The sequence below is a fragment of the Nannobrachium achirus genome, assembly GCF_963921795.1.
Source record: "Nannobrachium achirus genome assembly, chromosome: 14".
NCBI lineage: Eukaryota > Metazoa > Chordata > Actinopteri > Myctophiformes > Myctophidae > Nannobrachium > Nannobrachium achirus.
Genome location: NC_137821.1, coordinates 17399032 through 17420086, shown reverse-complemented (window position 1 = coordinate 17420086; position 21055 = coordinate 17399032). Strand labels below are relative to the sequence as shown.

At 44.0% G+C, this 21055-nt stretch overlaps 1 protein-coding gene across 2 annotated transcripts in view; it reads left to right on the top strand.

Annotated features, from left to right (window-relative positions):
• Nucleotides 1–21055, top strand: part of dennd4c (DENN/MADD domain containing 4C) — an 85582-nt gene that overhangs the window by 58785 nt on the left and 5742 nt on the right. The window contains exons 16-31 of one of the 2 annotated variants that reach the window (XM_080742194.1): nucleotides 93–225; nucleotides 3742–3948; nucleotides 4485–4613; nucleotides 6027–6174; nucleotides 6630–6779; nucleotides 9130–9249; nucleotides 10210–10347; nucleotides 11192–11610; nucleotides 12110–12886; nucleotides 13553–13748; nucleotides 14846–14943; nucleotides 15589–15764; nucleotides 16441–16611; nucleotides 17862–18066; nucleotides 19407–19517; nucleotides 20326–20463. In XM_080742194.1, coding sequence (XP_080598320.1) covers nucleotides 93–225; nucleotides 3742–3948; nucleotides 4485–4613; nucleotides 6027–6174; nucleotides 6630–6779; nucleotides 9130–9249; nucleotides 10210–10347; nucleotides 11192–11610; nucleotides 12110–12886; nucleotides 13553–13748; nucleotides 14846–14943; nucleotides 15589–15764; nucleotides 16441–16611; nucleotides 17862–18066; nucleotides 19407–19517; nucleotides 20326–20463 — 3316 coding nt within the window. The remainder of the gene's footprint in view (nucleotides 1–92; nucleotides 226–3741; nucleotides 3949–4484; nucleotides 4614–6026; nucleotides 6175–6629; nucleotides 6780–9129; nucleotides 9250–10209; nucleotides 10348–11191; nucleotides 11611–12109; nucleotides 12887–13552; nucleotides 13749–14845; nucleotides 14944–15588; nucleotides 15765–16440; nucleotides 16612–17861; nucleotides 18067–19406; nucleotides 19518–20325; nucleotides 20464–21055) is intronic. The other variant, XM_080742195.1, reaches the window with a different exon arrangement.

The window sequence follows — 21055 nt, the reverse complement described above, 5'->3', positions numbered from 1 at the left end:
CGAAATGACATTTTATTCAAAAGACTATGACTAAAACTAAATCAAAATTTGCTGTCAAAAACAACAGTGGTTTGTGTTTGCTCTCTCTCCAGCTATAAGAGCTTCCCCAGGCTGCGGACGGAGCTGTTCGACCGGCCCAGGGAGCTGAGACCAGCGATCAGTACCAGAACAGCCGGATCCAGCCTGTCCAGCAGCCCTGCACTAATAGCAAAGAGGACCAAGCAGGTACACATGCTGTACACATTAGTCCGTTTTTTCTTAGCAGATAATATATTGATTACATTTTCAATCAATCGAATAATCGAGAAGTACGGGATTATTTGGTCAACAAATCTCCTTTTTTATGATTGACCACTTAAAGGACCAGGTCACCTCTGGGACAACCAGATCTTATTTTATTGTTGTGTGGGACACGATCAACACAATCCTGAGTTATTTTTTTGTGTTCAATCTGTGTTTTTAGATATTTTAGTATTTCAGCCGATTTCAGCATGCTACAACTGGTCATATGATGCAAAATGCATCATATGACCAGTTGTAGCATGCTGAAATACTAACATATCTAAAAACACAGATTGAACACAAAAAATAATTCAGGATTGTGTTGATCGTGTCCCCAACAATAAAATAAGATCTGGTTGTCCCAGAAGTGACCTGGTCCTTTAAGCCCTACTTATACTAGTATTGAAGGACTATGTGCAAGCTCTCGTTGCGAGCTTGTACGTAGGCCTACTGTAAGCCTAAACAAAATGAAAAATAAAGTTACATTTCATTTTCCGCCCCAAAATCTATAATCGATTATTCTTTATTAATTCGATGAACTGTTGCAGCCCAGGAGGAGAGCTAGTGCTAATGCCATATCATATGTGTGTGATACCCCAGCTGCTCCAGACTTTAACACACAAGTCTCAAATAGCTAGCGGCACACACATTACGCTTGGAATATTTCACTACTGCTCATCAGCTAGTTTATTTACAGAACAACAGGCCATTAGATGGAACACTCAGGGTTATTTTAGCTTTGGCTGGTGTACAGAGTTCTGTTTCAGTGTGGTGTGCCACGTGCACGTGCACACATATACGTCAAAGAGGGCTTGAGCCCCTGCTCTTTTATTTGTCTGTAAAAAGTGCCCTCTCCAGTCCATGAATGCATTTTTCACTATGGTAAAAGAAACGCAAATGCATGCTTTCCGTGTCATACCTAAAGTCAGCATTCAAGAGAGTATTAACTTGTCCAAACTCTCCTGAACTTGAATGCAGCATCTTATGCTGAAAGAATTGCCCTCTCTGTGTAGAAATCCATGCCGTTACGCCACATCTCCAGTATAGACATGATGATGCTTAGTTCAGTGTGGTATCACGCACCGAAAATAGCCGACCTCCAAGCTCACAACGCGTTACGCTGCAACGCGTTGTGAGCTTGGAAGTCTGCTTTTTTCGATATTTACACCAAAGGGCCCTTTCAGAAATGTTAGCCCCTGCCTCTCTAACATTCTCTGCACGTCCCTGGGTGTGCAACATGCAACTGTGCGGATGACTTCAAACAAACTGTCTGCAAGTTAGCCAACGGCAAGTTTATTTTGGACGTGGATCGGAGAGGGAAAAAGGCACTCAGTGGAACCTATCTCTCTGAGAGACGGATGAATCACTACAATAATATTCCCTGCAGGACTTCTGGTGTTTTTGTTTCTTTTACAACACTCTGTTTTACCATCAGTAATATGTGCTGTATTAGTCATTGATGACCTAAAGATAAATATTACTTTCATTGATTGATTTAGTTATTTAACTCTCAAATACCTGGAACGCGCCCGAGTCGCGTTAGATTTGAACCACTTTAACCATTATTTTATGCTTTAACTATTGAAAAATAGCAGATATACAAGCTCACAGTGCGGCACCGAGTGCCGCGCTGCGAGCTTGTAGATCTGCTATTTTTGAAAAATCATGAAAATGTGTGCAAGTCTTGGAATATCTTTGACCCGATCTTTGACCCGATCTTTGACCCGACTTCTAAATTCTTCCTCTAAATCAGCTGTTCTCAAACCTTTTCATGTCCAGGACCCCCAAAATTACATTTATTCGGCCGCAGACCCCCATGTCAAAATATGTTGTTCCAGGGACCCCCAGAAGCAGAGATTTGAGTTACAAAAGTCTGCTTTGAAAAATATATATTGAAACATTTGCTCACATTTTCACGACTTTTCAAAAATAGCAGATCTACAAGCTCGCAGCCGCGCTGTGAGCTTGTATATCTGCTATTTTTCAATAGTTGAAGCATTCAATAATTGTAGGCCTAAATGGGTTAATGTAAAAATGTATCGTTAGGAATCCACTCATGTGGTGGATCTCTCAGCGGAAAAGTTCCCATCGCCAAAGCCATTAGCCAAATGACGCAAGAAAGTTGGAATGAATCTTTTCACACTCCTCCCTTCACACACATGACATCTGATCATAACACAGATGTTTCCTTGTGTCCTCCCCACTGGAGTAGTTTGAAATCTAGTAGTGCCTTGCTCAAAGACACTACAACTGTGCTGCGCGAACTCACAGCTCAAATACACCTAGCTCCTTTCGGAACCCCTCACTCCACTCCACTGCTACGCTTTTCTTTTCTTTTCTTTTTTATGTTTTTTAGACATTCCGGAAGTTGCGGCCGCATAGGAAAACATTACTGCCTCCCCTGGTCACATGTTATATACACAACGGGGAAAACACAGAACCGGCTGACCTTCTGAGCGATATAAAGTCTTTATTTCACCCCAGTGCTTCGGTTTTCTTCCACGATAAAGAAGTAAAACGATTATAGATTAACAGAGACCCGTCACTTTTTGGATGGAGTGTTCACCAAAGGTAAGAAAGAAGTGATCGCTAACGGCGGATCGTCCACCCAGCCGGAAGATTCTGGCATGCGACCAGTAGGAACCCCATCTCGGAGCTGCGTAGCAGTGGAGTGAGGGGTTCCGAAAGGAGCTAAAATACACCCTCAGTTCAGTTAATTTATGAATCATAATTGACTGTATTTCTTGGCCAGAGTGTCACCAATACGTGCGTGTGGTAGTCCTATAGTTACCATGGTATTTTAACGGTCAAATAAAACACAAATATATATTAGAATAAAATGTCAACAAACAAAATAATTTTTCATCGAATGTCACCTCCACATTTATTGCGGTTTTGTACCGCAATAGACGTTCAGAATGTTTAGAGTTTGGTACATAATAGGGCATTCACGAAAGGTGATTTTTAGTATTCGAATTATTCGACCTCAAAGAATAGTCGAATATTCGACAGGACTGGCCAAACTGTCAAATATTAAGTATTCGAATTAATCGACCTCAAAGTATTCGAATAGTCGAATATTCGACAGGACTGGCCAAACTGTCAAATATTAAGTATGCAAGCGTTGCGAGGCGTTGTGAGCATGTAGATCTGCTATTTTCACAATATTTATCTGCGGAACCGAGTCACATTAAATGTAATACCTACAATTCCAAGTGCATGTCAGGGTGGGGGTCCCCAGTTCAAATATGTTTATTTTGGGGGTCACGGCCTAAAAAGGTTTGAGAACCATTGACACCTCATTCTTATGACCCATATTTTTTAAAGAGAAAAAAAGCGAATATTCGACTTCGGTGAACAACGTCGAATAGTGACTTTTATATTCAAATATTCGAATATTCTAATATTCTGTGAATGCCCTAGTACATAACTATAAGTACTGTATGTCTCCATTTCCAGGAGATCAAGCTGGCGTACAAGATGGCCAAGCGTTACTACTCCAACCCTCCGCTGTGGGCTCGCTGTCTGTACAGCCACTGCTACAGCCTGTGGTTCATCTGTCTGCCGGCGGCCGTACGCCTGTCCAAGTCCAAGAGCCGTGCCATGCAGCAGGCCTACACCATCCTGCTCAAGATGAGGAACACCGAGGTGGAGGTGCTGGATGAGGTATGGGACCATAAACTATATTATCGTTTATTGTGATGAAAAAAAAAAAACACTCACAATAATCGTATCGTGGAGATTTAATTTATGGTGAAACCGTCCTCCGACCGTCATGCACTGGGACCAATTCACCTTTTATTTGCCAAGCTGCATATCATCCGCTACCACTTAAACTCAGAAAGTGTTAAAATTATGTTTTTATGTGGCCACAACCACCAGTTCATTAGGAATGGCTGGTTGTCAGGTGGGTGGTGACCAAGCTGAAGTTAGCCACACTCACAGTGATGGGTGTATGTTAAAAGGGGAGAGGATGATTTTATGATGTCCTAAAATCTGTGTTTTTTGACTCGGTCAGGAAGAAACCAAAGATATGCAGGGAAGACATATTTGCATATTATAACCACACCTGGGGGTCTATTAGAGTAATGTCAACTCCATAGACACATACAAAACAGAAAAAGTACAAAACTATGGAACCACCTCTTTAAAATAAGTTCCAGAATAAAAAGCTTGTCTGTTTTTGGTGTTTTTCCCCCCAGGTATGTTACAGAGTAGTAATGCAGCTGTGCGGTGTGTGGGGACTTCCTGTCATGGCCGTGCGTGTCCTGGTGGAGATGAAGAAAGCCGGCGTGCTTCCCAACGCCATAACATATGGATACTACAACAAGGTAGCATGGAAACATTTAACATTAAACTAACATATGGATACTACATAACATAACATATGGATACTACATAACATAACATATGGATACTACATAACATAACATATGGATACTACAACAAGGTAGCATGGAAACATTTAACATTAAACTAACATATGGATACTACATAACATAACATATGGATACTACATAACATAACATACGGATACTACATAACATAACATATGGATACTACATAACATAACATACGGATACTACATAACATAACATATGGATACTACATAACATAACATATGGATACTACATAACATAACATACGGATACTACATAACATAACATATGGATACTACATAACATAACATACGGATACTACATAACATAACATATGGATACTACATAACATAACATATGGATACTACATAACATATGGATACTACATAACATAACATATGGATACTACATAACATAACATATGGATACTACATAACATAACATATGGATACTACATAACATAACACCAGGTAGCATGGAAACATTTAACATTAAACTTAAAGTTGTACCATGTAACTTTTTTTATAAAACAAATCTTAAAATTGTCCTAACTGTTAAATCGCTAAAGTTTTAGAACACCCACTCCGTTATTTTCAGCTTCTGAAGCCTTCTCTTTATATGTTTTCTTCTTAGCAGTGACAGGGGCGGGATTTCGCGCCAAAATGACGTAATCTGCATCATCTGTATACGTTGTGTATACGTTGCCCAATCACATCGCCGATCATGCACACATGGTACACTACCGGCCAATCACAGCTTATCTGCTCTGGTCTCCAGGAAGCGCCTCCGCTTGGCTACAGTGTTTACCATGGTGAAGGATTTTAGCCTCTTAATCCACAAATCCTGGCCAGAAAATTACGTTCTACCATGAGTTCTACCCCTCCACGGATTACTATCGGTCGCGGTGGTTTGCTGGCGCCGCTCCGGTGGTCCGCGGCGGTGGTCCGCGACGACTCCGGCCGAAAAACGGCCGAAAAAAGCAATACCGCTACTGACCACTAGTTGAGCAACTTACACAGTATAGCTTTAAGGCTGTCACCATTATGACATTTTACATGACGACTAATTAACGTGTTTTTGTCGTTGGCAATTACATTTCTGTTTGGTTTTTAGGCTTTGAACTTGCACATGGCAGATAATGTACTGTATGTCACATAACCTAAATATACAAAGAAATGACTGACAAAGTTATACTTAAAAAAGGAATTCAGTTCGGAATTCAGTTCTCAGCCGTTTCCTCGCGACCAGAATTGTACCTTTCTAGCTTCTAATGTTTCTGTCATTTATGTAATTGAAATGCGCTGGTAGCATGTATGAAGTAATTTCAACCTCTCTCTCTCCTCTATGATTTCTTTACATATCAAGGCGGTTCTGGAGAGTCCGTGGCCCAGTCGTAACCGCAGCGGCCTCTTCATGTGGACCAAGCTCCGCCTGGTGCTGCGTGGGGTGGCCCAGTTCAAGCAGGCCCTGGACCGCACGCCCAACATCAAGAGACCCTCTACTCTCCCTACAGGTCTGTGATAGTTTAGGTCCAACCGGGATTTTTGAAAGGGCAACGTAAAGGGAGAGAATAAAAAATTGTAGAATTGTGTTAGTCTCCTGGGTAATAAATGTGTTTGTAGGCAGAGTTGAGCCCGTTGCAAATGATATCTTTTGTCTTATTCTTAAAGTACTTTAGCAAGGCTACTAAGCAATGCTGATTTAAGCTTTGACCTTTGATAGTTGAGCTTTTTTTAGGATTTTTCCTATTGTATTTACCTGATTTACCACTTCATGGGGGGAATTGTTAACACGTGTACGAATGTGCTAGGCACTCCAGGTGTTAAGTCTCTCTCTCTCCTACATTTCTATTTATTTTCCACCTTTCTTTCTCCATTACCCTTCTTTTTCCCTCTCCTTTCTCTTTCTTGTTTGGACGCTCTCTCTCTCTCTCTCTCTCTCTCTCTCTCTCTCTCTCTCTCTGTGCAGCTGCATCAACAGGCGAGTCGGTGGTTGGCGATGGCGACCGCCTGAGTCACGGCAGTGCCGACAGTGCCGGCGAGGTCAACGGGGAACACACACTGTTTTCCCGCAGCTTGGTTATTGCTGACTCAACAACCGACAACCACCGCAGCACAGGTATGTAATACGGTACTTATTACTTCAATAGGTCCAACTGTGAAAACATCAGGGTTTTTTCCAAGGGTCCCATTCCCTCCCCACCATGTGCCCTAAGCTTGACATTTACATATGTCCAGGGTTCCCACGGTCATGAAATTCCTGGAAATATTTTAAAATTCAGTACTGGAAAAGTTTTGGAATTGATCAAGGGTCCTGGAAGGTCCTGGAAAAATAGCTATGCATTGTCTTTGGTTATAGATTTTGTTAATACCTCTGAAATGACAAATTAAACATTGGCCAAATTGTCAAATGTTAGAGGCAGAAATTTGCAAATCTACATGCTCTACATGCTCTACATGCTCTACATGCTGCATGTAGATCGTAGCCTAGTTCCAGACCCTGAATCGCTAGCCACACCCCTTTAATTTGAAACGAAATGTTAATTCAGGCTGAGTGTCAGGCTATGTAGATCGGCTATTTTCACAATAAAATTCTTTGTGCTCGTCAGGGTGCCGGGTCCCCAGTTCAAATATGATTATTTCGGGGATCACGGCCTGAAAAGGTTGATAACCACTGGCATACACTACTTGTCTTTGGGCATTACGCATAGGAGTAAGCGACTCGTTATTGAGCTGAATTATTGTTGCGACCGTAGGTCGCACTTACTACAGAAAGCTGCTCGAGGTGTCCGTCTGTCCGTCCGTCCGTCCGTCCGTCCGTCCGTCACACACGTCACACGTCACACTTTTGCCCTGCTCATATCTCCGCAACCGTTGCCCCGATCCATGCCAGATTTTGCACACACACTCCTTACCTGCCAAACTACAACCTCCAAGGACCCCCGGAGCTCCAGGGACCCCCAGCTCCCTCGGGGACCCCCAAGTGTAAAAAATGAGCACATGTGCAAAAATTACCAAATGACCACCCCAACGGGGCTGCTCACGGGGCATTCCCGGGGACCACCCACTCCTGGTGCTCCAGAACGGATGCAAAAGTGGTGGCGCCCCCAGTGGAGGACCCCCTGCCACTGCAGCTCACATAAAATGCCGTAACTCGGGCTAGGAGCGACCGGGAGAGCCGGGGCCGGTACCTATTCGTCCGCCTTGGCGGCGCGGAGACCCCACCCCTCATTTCTCACATGGCCCTCTAGCGCCACCATGAGGCCGATTCAGATTTTGCCCTAAAATCACGAAAATCACTACACAGTATGTCTACACTCATTTCATCAACATGGATCAGGAAGATTTTGGAAAAACACATTTTTGCTCTATTTGTGGAGATAAGTGACCTACGGTCGCTTATCTCCCGATTAGGGAGTCTTACTGGTTATATAGTCCTGGAAATTGGGTTAAATATTCTGGAAAAGTTTTGGAAATTAATTGGTAAAGATGTGTGGGAACCCTGTATGTCAGTTTGTATTATAAAATAATAAAAATGAAAAAGGGAAAAGGAATAAAAATCACACCCAATGTGAAGTGGGCAGGGCCTTTTATGAATAACATACAGTAGGTCACGTGGTCTCTCTGAAAACGGTCTGAAATAGTATGAAACTCATGTCACAGTGTAATCTGCCCCTTGCTCCCCAACATCGGCTGACCAGTACAGTAAGTAGTCTAAGTACAGTCAATTAATTTGATTGGCTTATAATTGCGCATTCCCACAATGATGACATAAAAATATTAACTCATATTTTAAGATGACTTTTTAAAGTGACAGTACCCCTTTAAGCACCCCGCGAAGCCCCCCGACGTGTGGGATATACATACGTAGATACATACATACAGACAAAGACAGATGCTCAAAAACCAATAGATCTAATGATCAGGGAATTTCAGTCTATTTCAGGGGTGTCCAAACTTTTTTCAAAGGTGGCCACATTAAAACAATAAAAAAATATTAAAACACCCAAGGGCCAACTATCTCCTGACATAATGTACTGTACTTTTGATCAGACCATAGTAAAGTCACATATTATGCATCGCAATTAAACGATTATATTTAACTTCATCAATATTTAATATCAATGGTCTTTAGTCAACAAAACACGAATAACTTGCGCAAGTAAAAAATACAATGCAATAGCCTTTCTTTGACCCCTTCAGAATGAGACAACAGGGAAAAAGGAATCCTGACAAATTACACTGTGGGGAAATATTCTTGTTTGACGGTGCTGGCGGGCCATTTATAATACAATTTTAGGAACGATGCTGCGGGCCGTATAAAATGGGTCCTCGGGCCACATTTTGCCCCCCGGGCCTCACTTTGGACACCCCTGGTCTAGTGTGTGAATACAACCGGTGTGTGTGTGTGTGTGTGTGTGTGTGTGTGTGTGTGTGTGTGTGTGCGTGTGCGTGTGCGCGCGCCACAGGTGGGCAGTCCGACCAAGGCTATGGCTCCAAGGATGAGTTGCATCAGGACCTGCCAGACTCCTCACACACTGCAGAGTCTGTTCTCTCCACGGAGCACAATGCCAAGGCACAGCACAATGGTGAGCGGCTCCGTTTCATTCACCTCCAGCCCCGTGAACAGCCGTGTGCACGTTTCATTCACCTCCAGCCCCGTGAACAGCCGTGTGCACGTTTCATTCACCTCCAGCCCCCTGAACAGCCGTGTGCACGGTCGAAGGCTCATTCTAAATCAGCACTAGCACTTTGTATTCAAATGAGTTCATTGACCCCGATGTTTCCGGCTGGAGGTCCTGTTTTGTGTGCGTTTTGCCGACGTGCCCCCCCCCCCCACTCTTCCTGTCCAGCTACACCCATTGATCTAAACCAAAGCTTAACCCATTTAGGACTGGAGTTCCTATTTTGTAACTCTACCTTTCAAGACGGGAACCCCTTTTGGGGTTCTTGTTGCTAGTATGTACAGTATATAGCAACATATCGTCACTGTCGGGCAGAAATCTCGTATCTCCAAGTTTCAAATGTGCACAGGTTTTTGGAGCTGTGTGGAACACAAGCTCCCTATACGTGGCCGTGTGTGTGGGTCTGTCTCCGTCCGTGTCTGTCTGTCTGTATGTAGCCTGCAGTAACCTTTTCTGACCACACATGTTAAGGGAGGGGCGCTGTTGCACACACACACACACACACACACACACACACACACACACACACACACAGCTCCACTTCGAACAGAGGTTCGATTTTTTTGTAAAGCCCTGTTTCATCATACAAGACTGTCGCACAAAACTAGATCTACATGCACACAACACAACTCACGGTGCGAGGCGTTGTGTGCTTGTAGATTGTCTATTTTCACTAGTTTAGATCATTTTTAAAATGATAAATACAAAACAAACAGATATGGACATGGACATACAAGGTTTCCACCCAAATTTTTTTTTTGTTTTAAGTTTTGAATAAATATTTGACGTTTTTCAGAAAACTTTTTTTAGAATCAGCCTCAGTCCTTAATGGGTTTAATGTGTATGTGTCCTCTTGTAACGCAGGGGAGGACGTGGCTGACTCCGTGGACAGTGCCGTGGCGGTAGCGGAGCCCTCCAGCCCTGTGGACGGAGGCCTCTCCAAGGCCCCCAGCATTGTGAAGCTGTCAGCTGCAGGCAGCTTCGACGCTGGCAGGGAAACTGGTGAGGGCTGGAAGAGAAAGAAGGATCTTGAGTTTTCTCCTATAGCGATATACAAGTAGAGTAGATAAACAGTATGACTCAGTGCTTTTCAACCCTTGTCATATCAAGGTCAATTGATTGGGCGTTTGAGCCACGGACCACCATGAGATTTAGCCTCTCAGGCTCAAAACATATAAAAAATATTGTTACTGTTGGAGAAGATTTTGTCTTGGCGTAAAAATGCATAAAACCAAATGGACCCGTAAGGGTTTTGACACTCTCAAGAGTTAAAGATCTATAAGGGTCCATTTGGTTACCAACTCTCCATCATTTAGCTGCGGACCACAGGTTGAGAAACAGCTGGTAACTGAAAGCTCTTTTGGTTTGGTCAAAAACACACAAACCCCATTATTCTTTCTACATAATATACTCTGAATTTGACCTGATGGCCACTGCGTTGTGCCTTCTCTCAGGCAACGAATCTACAAGCTTAATTCTAGATCAGCTATTTTCAAGAAATGTAAATCTCAGTAATCTGCCCTGTGCAGTTTGTGATTATGAAGCCTATATGGCATACAAAAAATAAGAACACAATTAAATCGATAATCACAATTATTTGTGTGACAATTAATTGTCAATTAAAAATTTTAATCGTGACAGCTCTGAAGGCTTGTCCATAGTCCATAGAAACCTAACTTTTCTTCAGAGAGTTCCGAATTTCCGACTTATAGATAGATAATTCAGAAGTCGCGAGTGACGTCATGTTGTAGTCGAACCGGACCTTTCCAACAAAAAGTTTTGTTTCGGGGATGTATGTATGGACAGGCCTTTATGTCCACTGTACTGTATTGTCCCTTCTCTCCAGGCATGGGGAAGCTCTTCAAGCTGCGGGGGAAGAGCGAAGACGTGTCCCTCCCCGAGGAGACCGGCGCTCTGCTGGAGGCGGACGACGGCGCGCCCCCCCAGACGACGACGACGCAGCAGCAGCGGCAGAAAGGCTTCACCGAGCGCAGCTGCAGCTTCAGCTTCAGCGCAGAGAGCCGCGCGGGCATGCTGTCGGAGAAGGGCAGCGTGGACCACATAGCCAGCCGCATGGGCGCGGACGCGCGCATCCTGGCGGCCGCCCTGTGCGCTGGTTCGAGCCCGCCCAGTGCGCCCCCGGCCCAGCACAGCACGGTGTCCAAAGCACTGTTCAAAGACCTGGAGGAGGAGCCGGAGGACGACCAGGGGTTGATACTGGGCAAGCTGTCGGAGGAGGAGGGGCCTGTGATGGACACGCTAGGGGTGGGTCATATGGTGATAAATATCGTTGAGACGACGCAATGTCTCCACGATATCTTATATATCGTATATATCATGATACAATGACTTGTTGAATTGTTAATACAGAGATTCATTGCAGAATTCGTTTAAACCTGCATTTTGGTCTAAATCAGTAGTTCTCAAACTTTAAAATGTCAAGGTCTCCCCTTAACTCTAAACTAATTAAACCAAATTATCCATTTTAACCAAATTGTCCATTTGGTTTCTTTTGTATACTGTCAGAGTTACAAACTTGTAAGGGTCAATTTGGACCCCACTTTGAGGACCACTGGTCTAAATGGTCTGTTACTCCTTTTTCTTATAGTTTTTGTTACCTTCTTGTTGGTGGTTGTACTGTTAAGTAACTTTAAAAATTACCATTAAAAACCAACATGAAAAATAATCGCGACAAGATCGTGTATCGTGATACAGCTTGAAGAAATATCTTGATATTGTATTTTTCCATATCGCCCACCCCTAGGACACGCCCACACTGGAAACGGAGAAGGGGAGTGACGAAGAGGAGACGGCGTCCGAGGGGGCCAAAGGGGAGGAGGCGGCGAGCAAGGAGGACACTACTGTAAAACAAGAGAAAGAGGAGGAGGAGGATGAGGAGGGGGAGTCTGGGGTCCCTCTTCCTCTCTTGGTGACCCTGGAGAGGGAGGACGTGGAGGTGGGCGCCGACCCCCTCTCCCTCCTGGTGTCGGAGAGCGACGAGTCGGCCTCGGTGACCAGCCAGGAGCCGCGCTCCCTGCCCGCCGTGGTGTCGCGCAACCTGGCCGAGGAGATCGAGATGTACATGAGCCTGCGCAGCCCTCTGGGCGCCAAGTCCTCCAGCATGGAGCTCCACCAGGGAGGCCAGGCGGCGGACACTCCCGACGCTCCGCCCGCCAAGCCGGCCCTGGAGAGGAGGTCCAGCCTCCCCGTGCCTGCCGTTAAGACTCCGTCCGTCTCGCCGGGCGACACCCCCAAGCGCAGCCCCAACACGGTCACCCGCTCCAAGACCTTCGCCGCCAAGAGCAGGAACTCGACGAGCGTGGCGGCGAGTCCGCGCTCGGCCACGCTCACGGCGCTGGTCAAGTCGTCCCAGGGCGGCTCGCTGGGCTCGGTTATTAACTCCATCTCGGGCATGAAGATGGACTCGCTGCTCTCGGGTCCCAAAATGGACGTCCTCAAGTCGGGCATGAAGCAGGCGGCTAATGTCGCTAGTAAGATGTGGGGGGCGGTGGCCTCGGCTTACTCCTACTCGGATGACGAGGTACGTTGTCCGTAAGACACTGACTCAAGAAAGACACACGCCTTAGCGAGGTCTGTAACATTTAACATTTTGAGGATACAACCATGACAGAGAGACTAACAGGCCATTAACCTTTAGATCTCCGAGTCATGTTAGATTTTAACCACTTTTACCATTATTTTATACTTTAGCTACCGGTATTCAAAAATTGCAGATGTACAAGCTCATCGCGAGCTTGTAGATCTTCTGTTTTCGAAAAATTGTGAAAATCTTTGAATATATATTTTTCAAGGCAAACTTTTATAACTCAAATCTCTGCTTCTGGGGGTGCCTGGAACAACATATTTTGAGATGAGGGTCCGTGGCCAAATACATGTAATTTTGGGGGTCCTTGACATGAAAAGGTTTGAGAACCACTGATTTAGAAGAAGGATTTAGAAGACATTTATAGAACCGGGTCAAAAATATTCAAAGTCTTGCACACATTTTCACTATTTTTTTTTTCTTTTTTTCCCCTCAAAAATAGCAGATCTACAAGCTCGCAGCGCGGCACTCGGCGCTGTAGAGCTTGTAGATCTGCTATTTTTTGATAGTTAAAGCAAAAAAGAAAAAAAGGTTAAAGTAATAATGCGTTCCAGGTCTAAAATAGTCTCCAAACTCATGTGTGTGTGTGTGTGTGTGGTGCAGGATGAACTGGCCCAGGGCGGAGGCTTCCCCACCCATCTGGAGGAGCACATGTTGGCGGGGCACGGCGGCGGGCACAGCCCCGGGGAGAGAGGAGCCATCCCGGGCCTGGTGTCCAACGGCCTGAACCACAGCAACACCAGCCTGGGCAGCAGCAGTGGCAGCAGCGACACGGGCCGGGGGACAGCGCACCAGACACGTAAGAAAGACCCTTCACATATAGGGGTGGGACGATAATCCTATCATGGAGATATACACAGGGTTCCCACGGTCCTGAAATTCCTGGAAATATGTTGAAATTAGAAAAATATTTTTCCAGTACTGGAAAAGTTTTGGAATTGATCAAGGGTCCTGGAAGGTCCTGGAAAAAATAGCTATGCATTGTCTTTGGTTATTGATTTTGTTAATACCTCTGAAATGACAAATTAAACATTGGCCAAATTGTCAAATATTAGAGGCAGAAATTGTGAAAATAGCCGATCTACATGCTCACAACGCCTCGCAACGCGAGGCGTTGTGAGCATGTAGATCTGCTATTTTCACAATAGAAACGTGTTATACAAAATTCCTCAACTCTTAGTGCTCGTCAGGGTGCCGGGTCCCCAGGTAAAATATGATTATTTCGGGGGTCACAGCCGGAAAAGGTTGAGAACCACTGGCATATACACTACCTGTCTTTGGGCATTGCGCATAGGAGTAAGCGACTTGTTATTGAGCTGAATTATTGTTATATAGTCCTGGAAATTGGGTTAAATATTCTGGGAAGGTTTTGGAAAAGTTTTGGAAATTAATTGGTAAAAATGTGTGGGAACCCTGTATACATTTATTGTGAAATTATCCTCCGTCATGCACTGGGATCAATTCACCTTCTATTTGTTGAGCTGTGTTTCTGGTACCACTTAAACCCTCTATAATAATTGGTAAAACCTGGAAATAACATACTTTTTTCACTCTCTACCAAATATCTTTGCCAAAAAATGTTGCAATTTCTTTTTTGCAAATGTTGTTGGTCACAATAATTGTCCCATCCCTACCTTCACACGTGTGCGGTTTGTTCGTTTGTTTTTGTGGTGAATAGGAACATAGACAGTGAAGAAAAAAACCCCGAGAAATGAGCAGGTGAAATAATCCATGTTTGTAGGCATATTAAAATAATACAGGATTCCCCCAATAGAAGCAGCATTACAAAGGGACTAGTGGCCAGTAGCTATGAGGCTTACTGGGAATCTGTCAGAGGGTTGGTCTTTGAGTACCACATACTGTATAAGGGAGCACTTGTTTTTTGGTCTCTTCCAGATCTCACCCCGGGGCGAGCAGGCAGGGGTCCTGACTCAGAGCAAGGCTCCTCACACCACGCCTCCTCTTCCAGCATCTACCAGAACTATGCTCTGGAGGTTAGACACACACACACACACACACACACACACACACACACACACACACACACACACACACACACACACGCTGAAATCTGTGTCTGTACATGTCTGTCATTTCGTAGTTGTTACACAATATTCCAATTCTGTGTGGCGTTGCATCTGCACTACTCTTCAGTGGTCATGTGCGTAATAGGCTACTCATAGACTCTAGGGCTGTGACGATTATGACATTTTACATGACGATTCATGAATTGTCACTCAAATAATTGCAATTAACGATAGAATTTGTGTTTTTGTCGATGACAATTACATTACTCTTTGATTTGTAGGCTTTGAAGTTGCACACGGCAGATATGACACATAACCTAAATGTACAAAGAAATGACTGACATACTTTGACAACTTTACGGAAAAAAAAAGAACATTGATAGTGGAAATAGCCTATCTACAAGCTCACAACGCGTCGCATCGCTCACAACGCGTTGTGAGCTTGTAGATCTGCTGTTTCCACTATTTTTGAAAATGTTTGAAAATACATGAGCATTTTTCATCATGTAAACGATTATGGCGATAGTGACAAAATAATTGCGATTATGTCGAGTAATTGCGATAAGACGATTATGTACTAAGACAGACCTAACCGACTCCCTTCCCTGCCAGGTGCTGATGTCCAGCTGCTCCCAGTGCCGCTCCTGCGAGGCCCTGGTCTACGACGAGGAGATCATGGCGGGCTGGACGGCCGACGACTCCAACCTGAACACCCACTGCCCTTTCTGTCGCACCGCCTTCCTCCCACTGCTGCAGATAGAGTTCCACGACCTGCGCACAACCACCGGGTAGGAACCCACCCGTCCTCTTAGCTACGGGCCATGGGACAGTCATGAGTCTCATACACTGTATTTAATGTAGATTGAAGTACTTGACTCTCAAATACCTGGAACGCGCCCGAGTCGCGTTAGATTTTAACCACTTTAACCATTATTTTATGCTTTAACTGTTGGAAAATAGCAGATATACAAGCTCACAGCACGGCACCGAGTGCCGCGCTGCGAGCTTGTAGATCTGCTATTTTTGAAAAGTCGTGAAAATGCGTGCAAGTCTTTGACCCGATCTTTGACCCGACTTCTAAATCCTTCCTCTAAATCAGTGGTTCTCAAACTTTTTCATGTCAAGGACGCCCAAAATTACATGTATTTGGCCGTGGACCCCCCATCTCAAAACATGTCGTTCCAGGGACCCCCCCAGATGCAAATATCTGAGTTACAAATGTTCGCTTTTAAAAAGATATATTCAAAACATGCCAAAAAAAAAAAAAAAAAACACGATTTTTCAAAAATAGCAGATCTACAAGCTCGCAGCGCGGCACTCGGTGCCGCGCTGTGAGCTTGTATATCTGCTATTTTCCACTGGTTAAAGCAGTCAATAATTCTAGGCCTAAATGGGTTAAGTTGGCAGTAGACGCTAAAGGGAAATGGTGCTGATGGCTGAGGTTTATATCATGTCCCTCTCCAGGCTCTACATGAAGCCCAGTGTCTCAGGAGACAGCATCCACAGCACCAGCACCCAGCCTACAGCCAGCAGCTCAACGCCAGACGCCAAGGCCTCAGACCTCATCTCCTTCCCAGAGTCCACCGAGGAAGAACCCAGGGAGACCACAGACAACCACTCAGCCACACTCAAATGGTATATACTACTCCACATACAAAGTATGCATTTATGGAAACTGTATTTACAGGGTCAAGCTGGAAGCTTGAGCAACTTGTGTAATGTGCTATGGGGCTCTTAAGTCTGACATCATTTTGTAGGCAGAGGAGAACTTTTGGGGCCAAAAGGCCCCAGCGCCCATGAATCTTTTTACTATTTTTACTATTTACTAATTTGTCTTCTCTTTCTTGTTGACAGGAAAGTGGTAGAATTTTTGTCTCGGATCTGTTGAAATTGACAATAAATCTGCTTGGAGGTCTGATTACAAAATGATGTCACGGCTTAAATGCCCCATAGACACGGATCCCAAATCCGTGTCCATTAGCGAAAATAATTTCACTATCGATATATAGTACGTGTTACACCTAGGTCACAGTTTTCCACAATAGTAGCTCCAGTGGCTTGCAACCCTCCCCAAAAGATCATAGGAGACACTTTTCATTATTCCACCGACCACATAAATTAGATATTAGGACCATAACGGGACCTCCAAATTATTGCTGCTTGCCTGCCCATGTGGCCGATAATGCAGACAATCTTTCCAGCCACACAAGAACTAAAAAAAGTGCCATCGTTTGGCCGGTTGTCATTGTTCATTTCCCAGCACCATCTCAAGCTGTGTAACCAGGGTTCCCACGGTCATGAAATTCCTGGAAATATTTTGAAATTAGAAAAATATTTTTCCAGTACTGGACAGGTTTTGGAATTGATCAAGGGTCCTGGATGGTCCTGGAAAAAGTAGACATTTATTGTCTTTTGGTTTATTGTATTTGTTTATTATTTTGTTAATACCTCTGAAATGACGAATTAAACATTGTCCAAATTGTCAAATATTAGAGGCAGAAATTGTGAAAATAGCAGATCTACATGCTCACAACGCCTCGCGTTGCGAGGCGTTGTGAGCATGTAGATCGGCTATTTTCACAATAAAACCGTGTTATACAAAATTCCTCAACTCTTTAGTGCTCGTCAGGGTGCCGGGGTTCCCAGTTCAAATATGATTATTTCGGGGGTCGCGGCCTGAAAAGGTCGATAACCACTGGCATACACTACCTGTCTTTGGGCATTGCGCTTGTTATTAGGGATGGATTATTGTTATATAGTCCTGGAAATCGTGTTCAATATTCTGGAAAAGTTTTGGAAAAGTTTTGGAAATGTATTGGTAAAGATGTGTGGGAAGTTGGGAACCCTGTGTAACTGTTCTGGCTATTTTGTGTGTGTGCCCCCAGTCTTGTCCCAGAGCCGGTGCAGTCAGACCCCCTGGGTCTGGTGGAGCACCAGGCTGCAGGTAAGCAGCAGCGGAAGAGCAGTAGCACGTCACTGACCCGCAGCAACAGTGTGGGCGGACCCCTGCAGAGCCTGGACTCATCACAGAGGCCGGGCCACGGCATCTCGACCACCAGCCTGCCTTCCAGCCTGCAGCACGAGGTGGCGGTGAGTGCCCCCCTGGTGGCCAAAATGTGTCATTGCTTTTTTTTTAATGATACACCAGAACTTGGATGTGGTATGCCTGTCAATACCTGAGACAATAACAGTATAAGTCCATATTAGAATTTTTTTGAATATATATATTTTTGGATTTACCAGACTGTAAAACACAAACTAGTCATTTCTAATGTGTTAAATTGTTAATGCAATCCCCCCTCATTTTGTTTAATTGTCGGTTTTAATGTTATCTGCTCTCTTTGTCTGCTGAATATTGCTTGTACGGACTTAGACTGTTGTTCCACAAACTGCTGGACATGTACTGTATTATGTCTTATAATTCCTAATATATATGAGTCAAGTAAAAAAATCTAATTGAACAAAATGAGAGGGGAGTACCTTAAGACTTTAAGAGATTAAAATCTTCTAGTTTGTGGTTTACAGTCTGGTAAATCAAAAAAATATCTTTATCCAAAATTTTAAAATACGGACTAATGCCTCATTCACACTACAGATATATAGTTGAACGTTTTGCTTGCTTGGTCAATGTTATCTCAATGGAAACCAGCTTTAAAGATACAGGACACACACAGAACAAAGGTTTGAAAGCTTTAAAGCTGGTTTCCATTGAGATAACATTGACCAAGCAAGCAAAACGTTCAACTATATATCTGCAGTGTGAATGAGGCATCAGACTGTTATTCGTCTCAGATACATTGGTAATGCTAAATGCTAAAGCTCAGTGTTTCTCAAACTTTACATTTCACGGCCTCCCCTCAGGTCCATTTGTATAATGTCAGAGTTACAGACTTCGTATGGGTCAACTTAGACTAAAGGAACCCACAAAGACCCCGGAATCCACTTTGTGAACCACTGCTTTAGCTCACAATTCTGTTCTTGGCCTATGAGCTATGAATCAATGTGTCAATGCCTTTGCATCGCTATAATGCGAAGGCAAGTTTTAGTAGAATTCCACGGTAACCCAGCAAGACAAAGCGGCTGTCTATTTAGCTCCAAATATCCGAAAACAGCATACATTGATCCTGTAAATGAGAAGTATGTAGTTGATGTTTGGGTGAAACAACAAAAAGGAATCATATTTTTCTCTTTTCCATCTTATGAAATGAAATGTCATGTTCTTGACGGACTAATGGTAAATGGTGCATTTATATGTAAACTTATGGTTTCAGATTTACTGTTGTACTTTATTACATTATTTCAACTCAATTCTGAGTTCAAATGTATCACATAGATAGATGTATCACGTGATGGGAAAAGAGTATCAACAATTTAATCAATTGTCAACATAATAATTAGTAGGCCTGACATGTGTGGTGTTGGTGTTCCAGGACGGTGTGAGAGCCAAGAGGCCGAACCCCCAGCCTGTGTCCGTGCCCTACCTCAGCCCCTTGGTGCTGCGCAAAGAGCTGGAGACCCTGCTGGAGAACGAGGGAGATCAGGTAATCACCCATACAGGCACTGTGTTGTTGTGGCCCACTCCCTTTTTCCCTCTACGCCATACATGGGCAACTGGCGGCCCGGGGGCCACATGCGGCCCTCACCTTCACTTAATGCGGCCCGCTGGTTAATACCGGAATACTGATATATTATTGATTTCAGCTGTTACATTTCGAAAAACATGACCTGCTTTAATTCCGTCAGTCTATATTAGCTTAATGACTAGTATAGTAGTATTCAAATGTATTTTTTTTTTGTCCAATGTAGGTATTTGTATAGAGTCAACATGAATATATAACTAAATGTGTTTGAAATTAAATCAAAATGTTACATTTCAGGATTCCAAAAAATGATTCAGGATTCCAATTCAAAAGAAGTAAAAATAGCCGATCTACAAGCTCAAAATGCATCGCATCGCGATGCGTTTTGAGCTTGTAGATCTGCTATTTTTGCTTCTTTTGTATGAGATACTAGATACCAAAACTCTTTGCCAAAACTAGCCATTCTACAAGCTCACATCAAGTCATGCAGGGCCTGAATTTTGGCGTGGGATTTTTGCTCTTACAGCCGAGGAGCTATCCTTTTACCACCCCGGCCTGGGGGGGTTCACCCGGGCTATATTTCTGGGCACACGTCCAGCAACCACATCACCGTATATACCAGTCTGTTATGTAATCCCCAGAGGTTCATTAATTAACTATTTAATAATAATAATGGAGTAAGATGTCTTATTTTTCAGACGTTAGGCATGTACCGCTATCATGTAGTAGAATGTGGCAATGCGAGTAACACTGTAATCTGTGCTACCAGGTGATCTACACCCACAAGTTCCTGAGCCAGCATCCCATCATCTTCTGGAACCTGGTGTGGTACTTCCGCCGTCTGGACCTGCCCAGTCACCTCCCTGGACTCATCCTCACCTCTGAGCACTGCAACAACGGAGTACAGGTTAGAGATCCATTAGGAAGTGAAGTCACTGTTCCTCTGACTCCAGGGTTCCCAAACTTTTAACTCATTTGCTGCCCTTTAACACTTCTTTTGCCAAGCTAACCTCGCCTACCAGTCTTTCTGGGGAGAAAGCCTGGTGTTCGTTCACAACAGACCGTTTGGTTTCCGCCTAAAGCTAGAAGAAGCGGCGTCGCTTTGATTTAGTCCCCCTCGTTTGTTTCTCCAATCACGATTAAAATGCTCGAGAAGCCTAGTGTAGTCTTGCCAGTCGCTACGAGTTGGACTAAAAGATGCACATACCAAACACATTTTTTGAAAGCAAAACTACGCAGCATCAAGGTGTTCATTAGGTAGGCCCTAAAACTATGTCCTTGGGTGCAGGGGAATATTTTGGGTTAAAACTGAATCCGGTTGATAGTTCCGGCCAAAGTGTAGTCCGTCTAGGACTACAACATGACGTAAAGTGGTTTCCGCTCCCGACCGGATCAAACCCCGTAAGTGAAGTGATCCCAGACTATTGCCAAGCTACTCTTAAGGGTTACCAGGTAAACAGATGGTTGTTGTGGCCGCTGGTGAAAGAAAAAAAATGCAT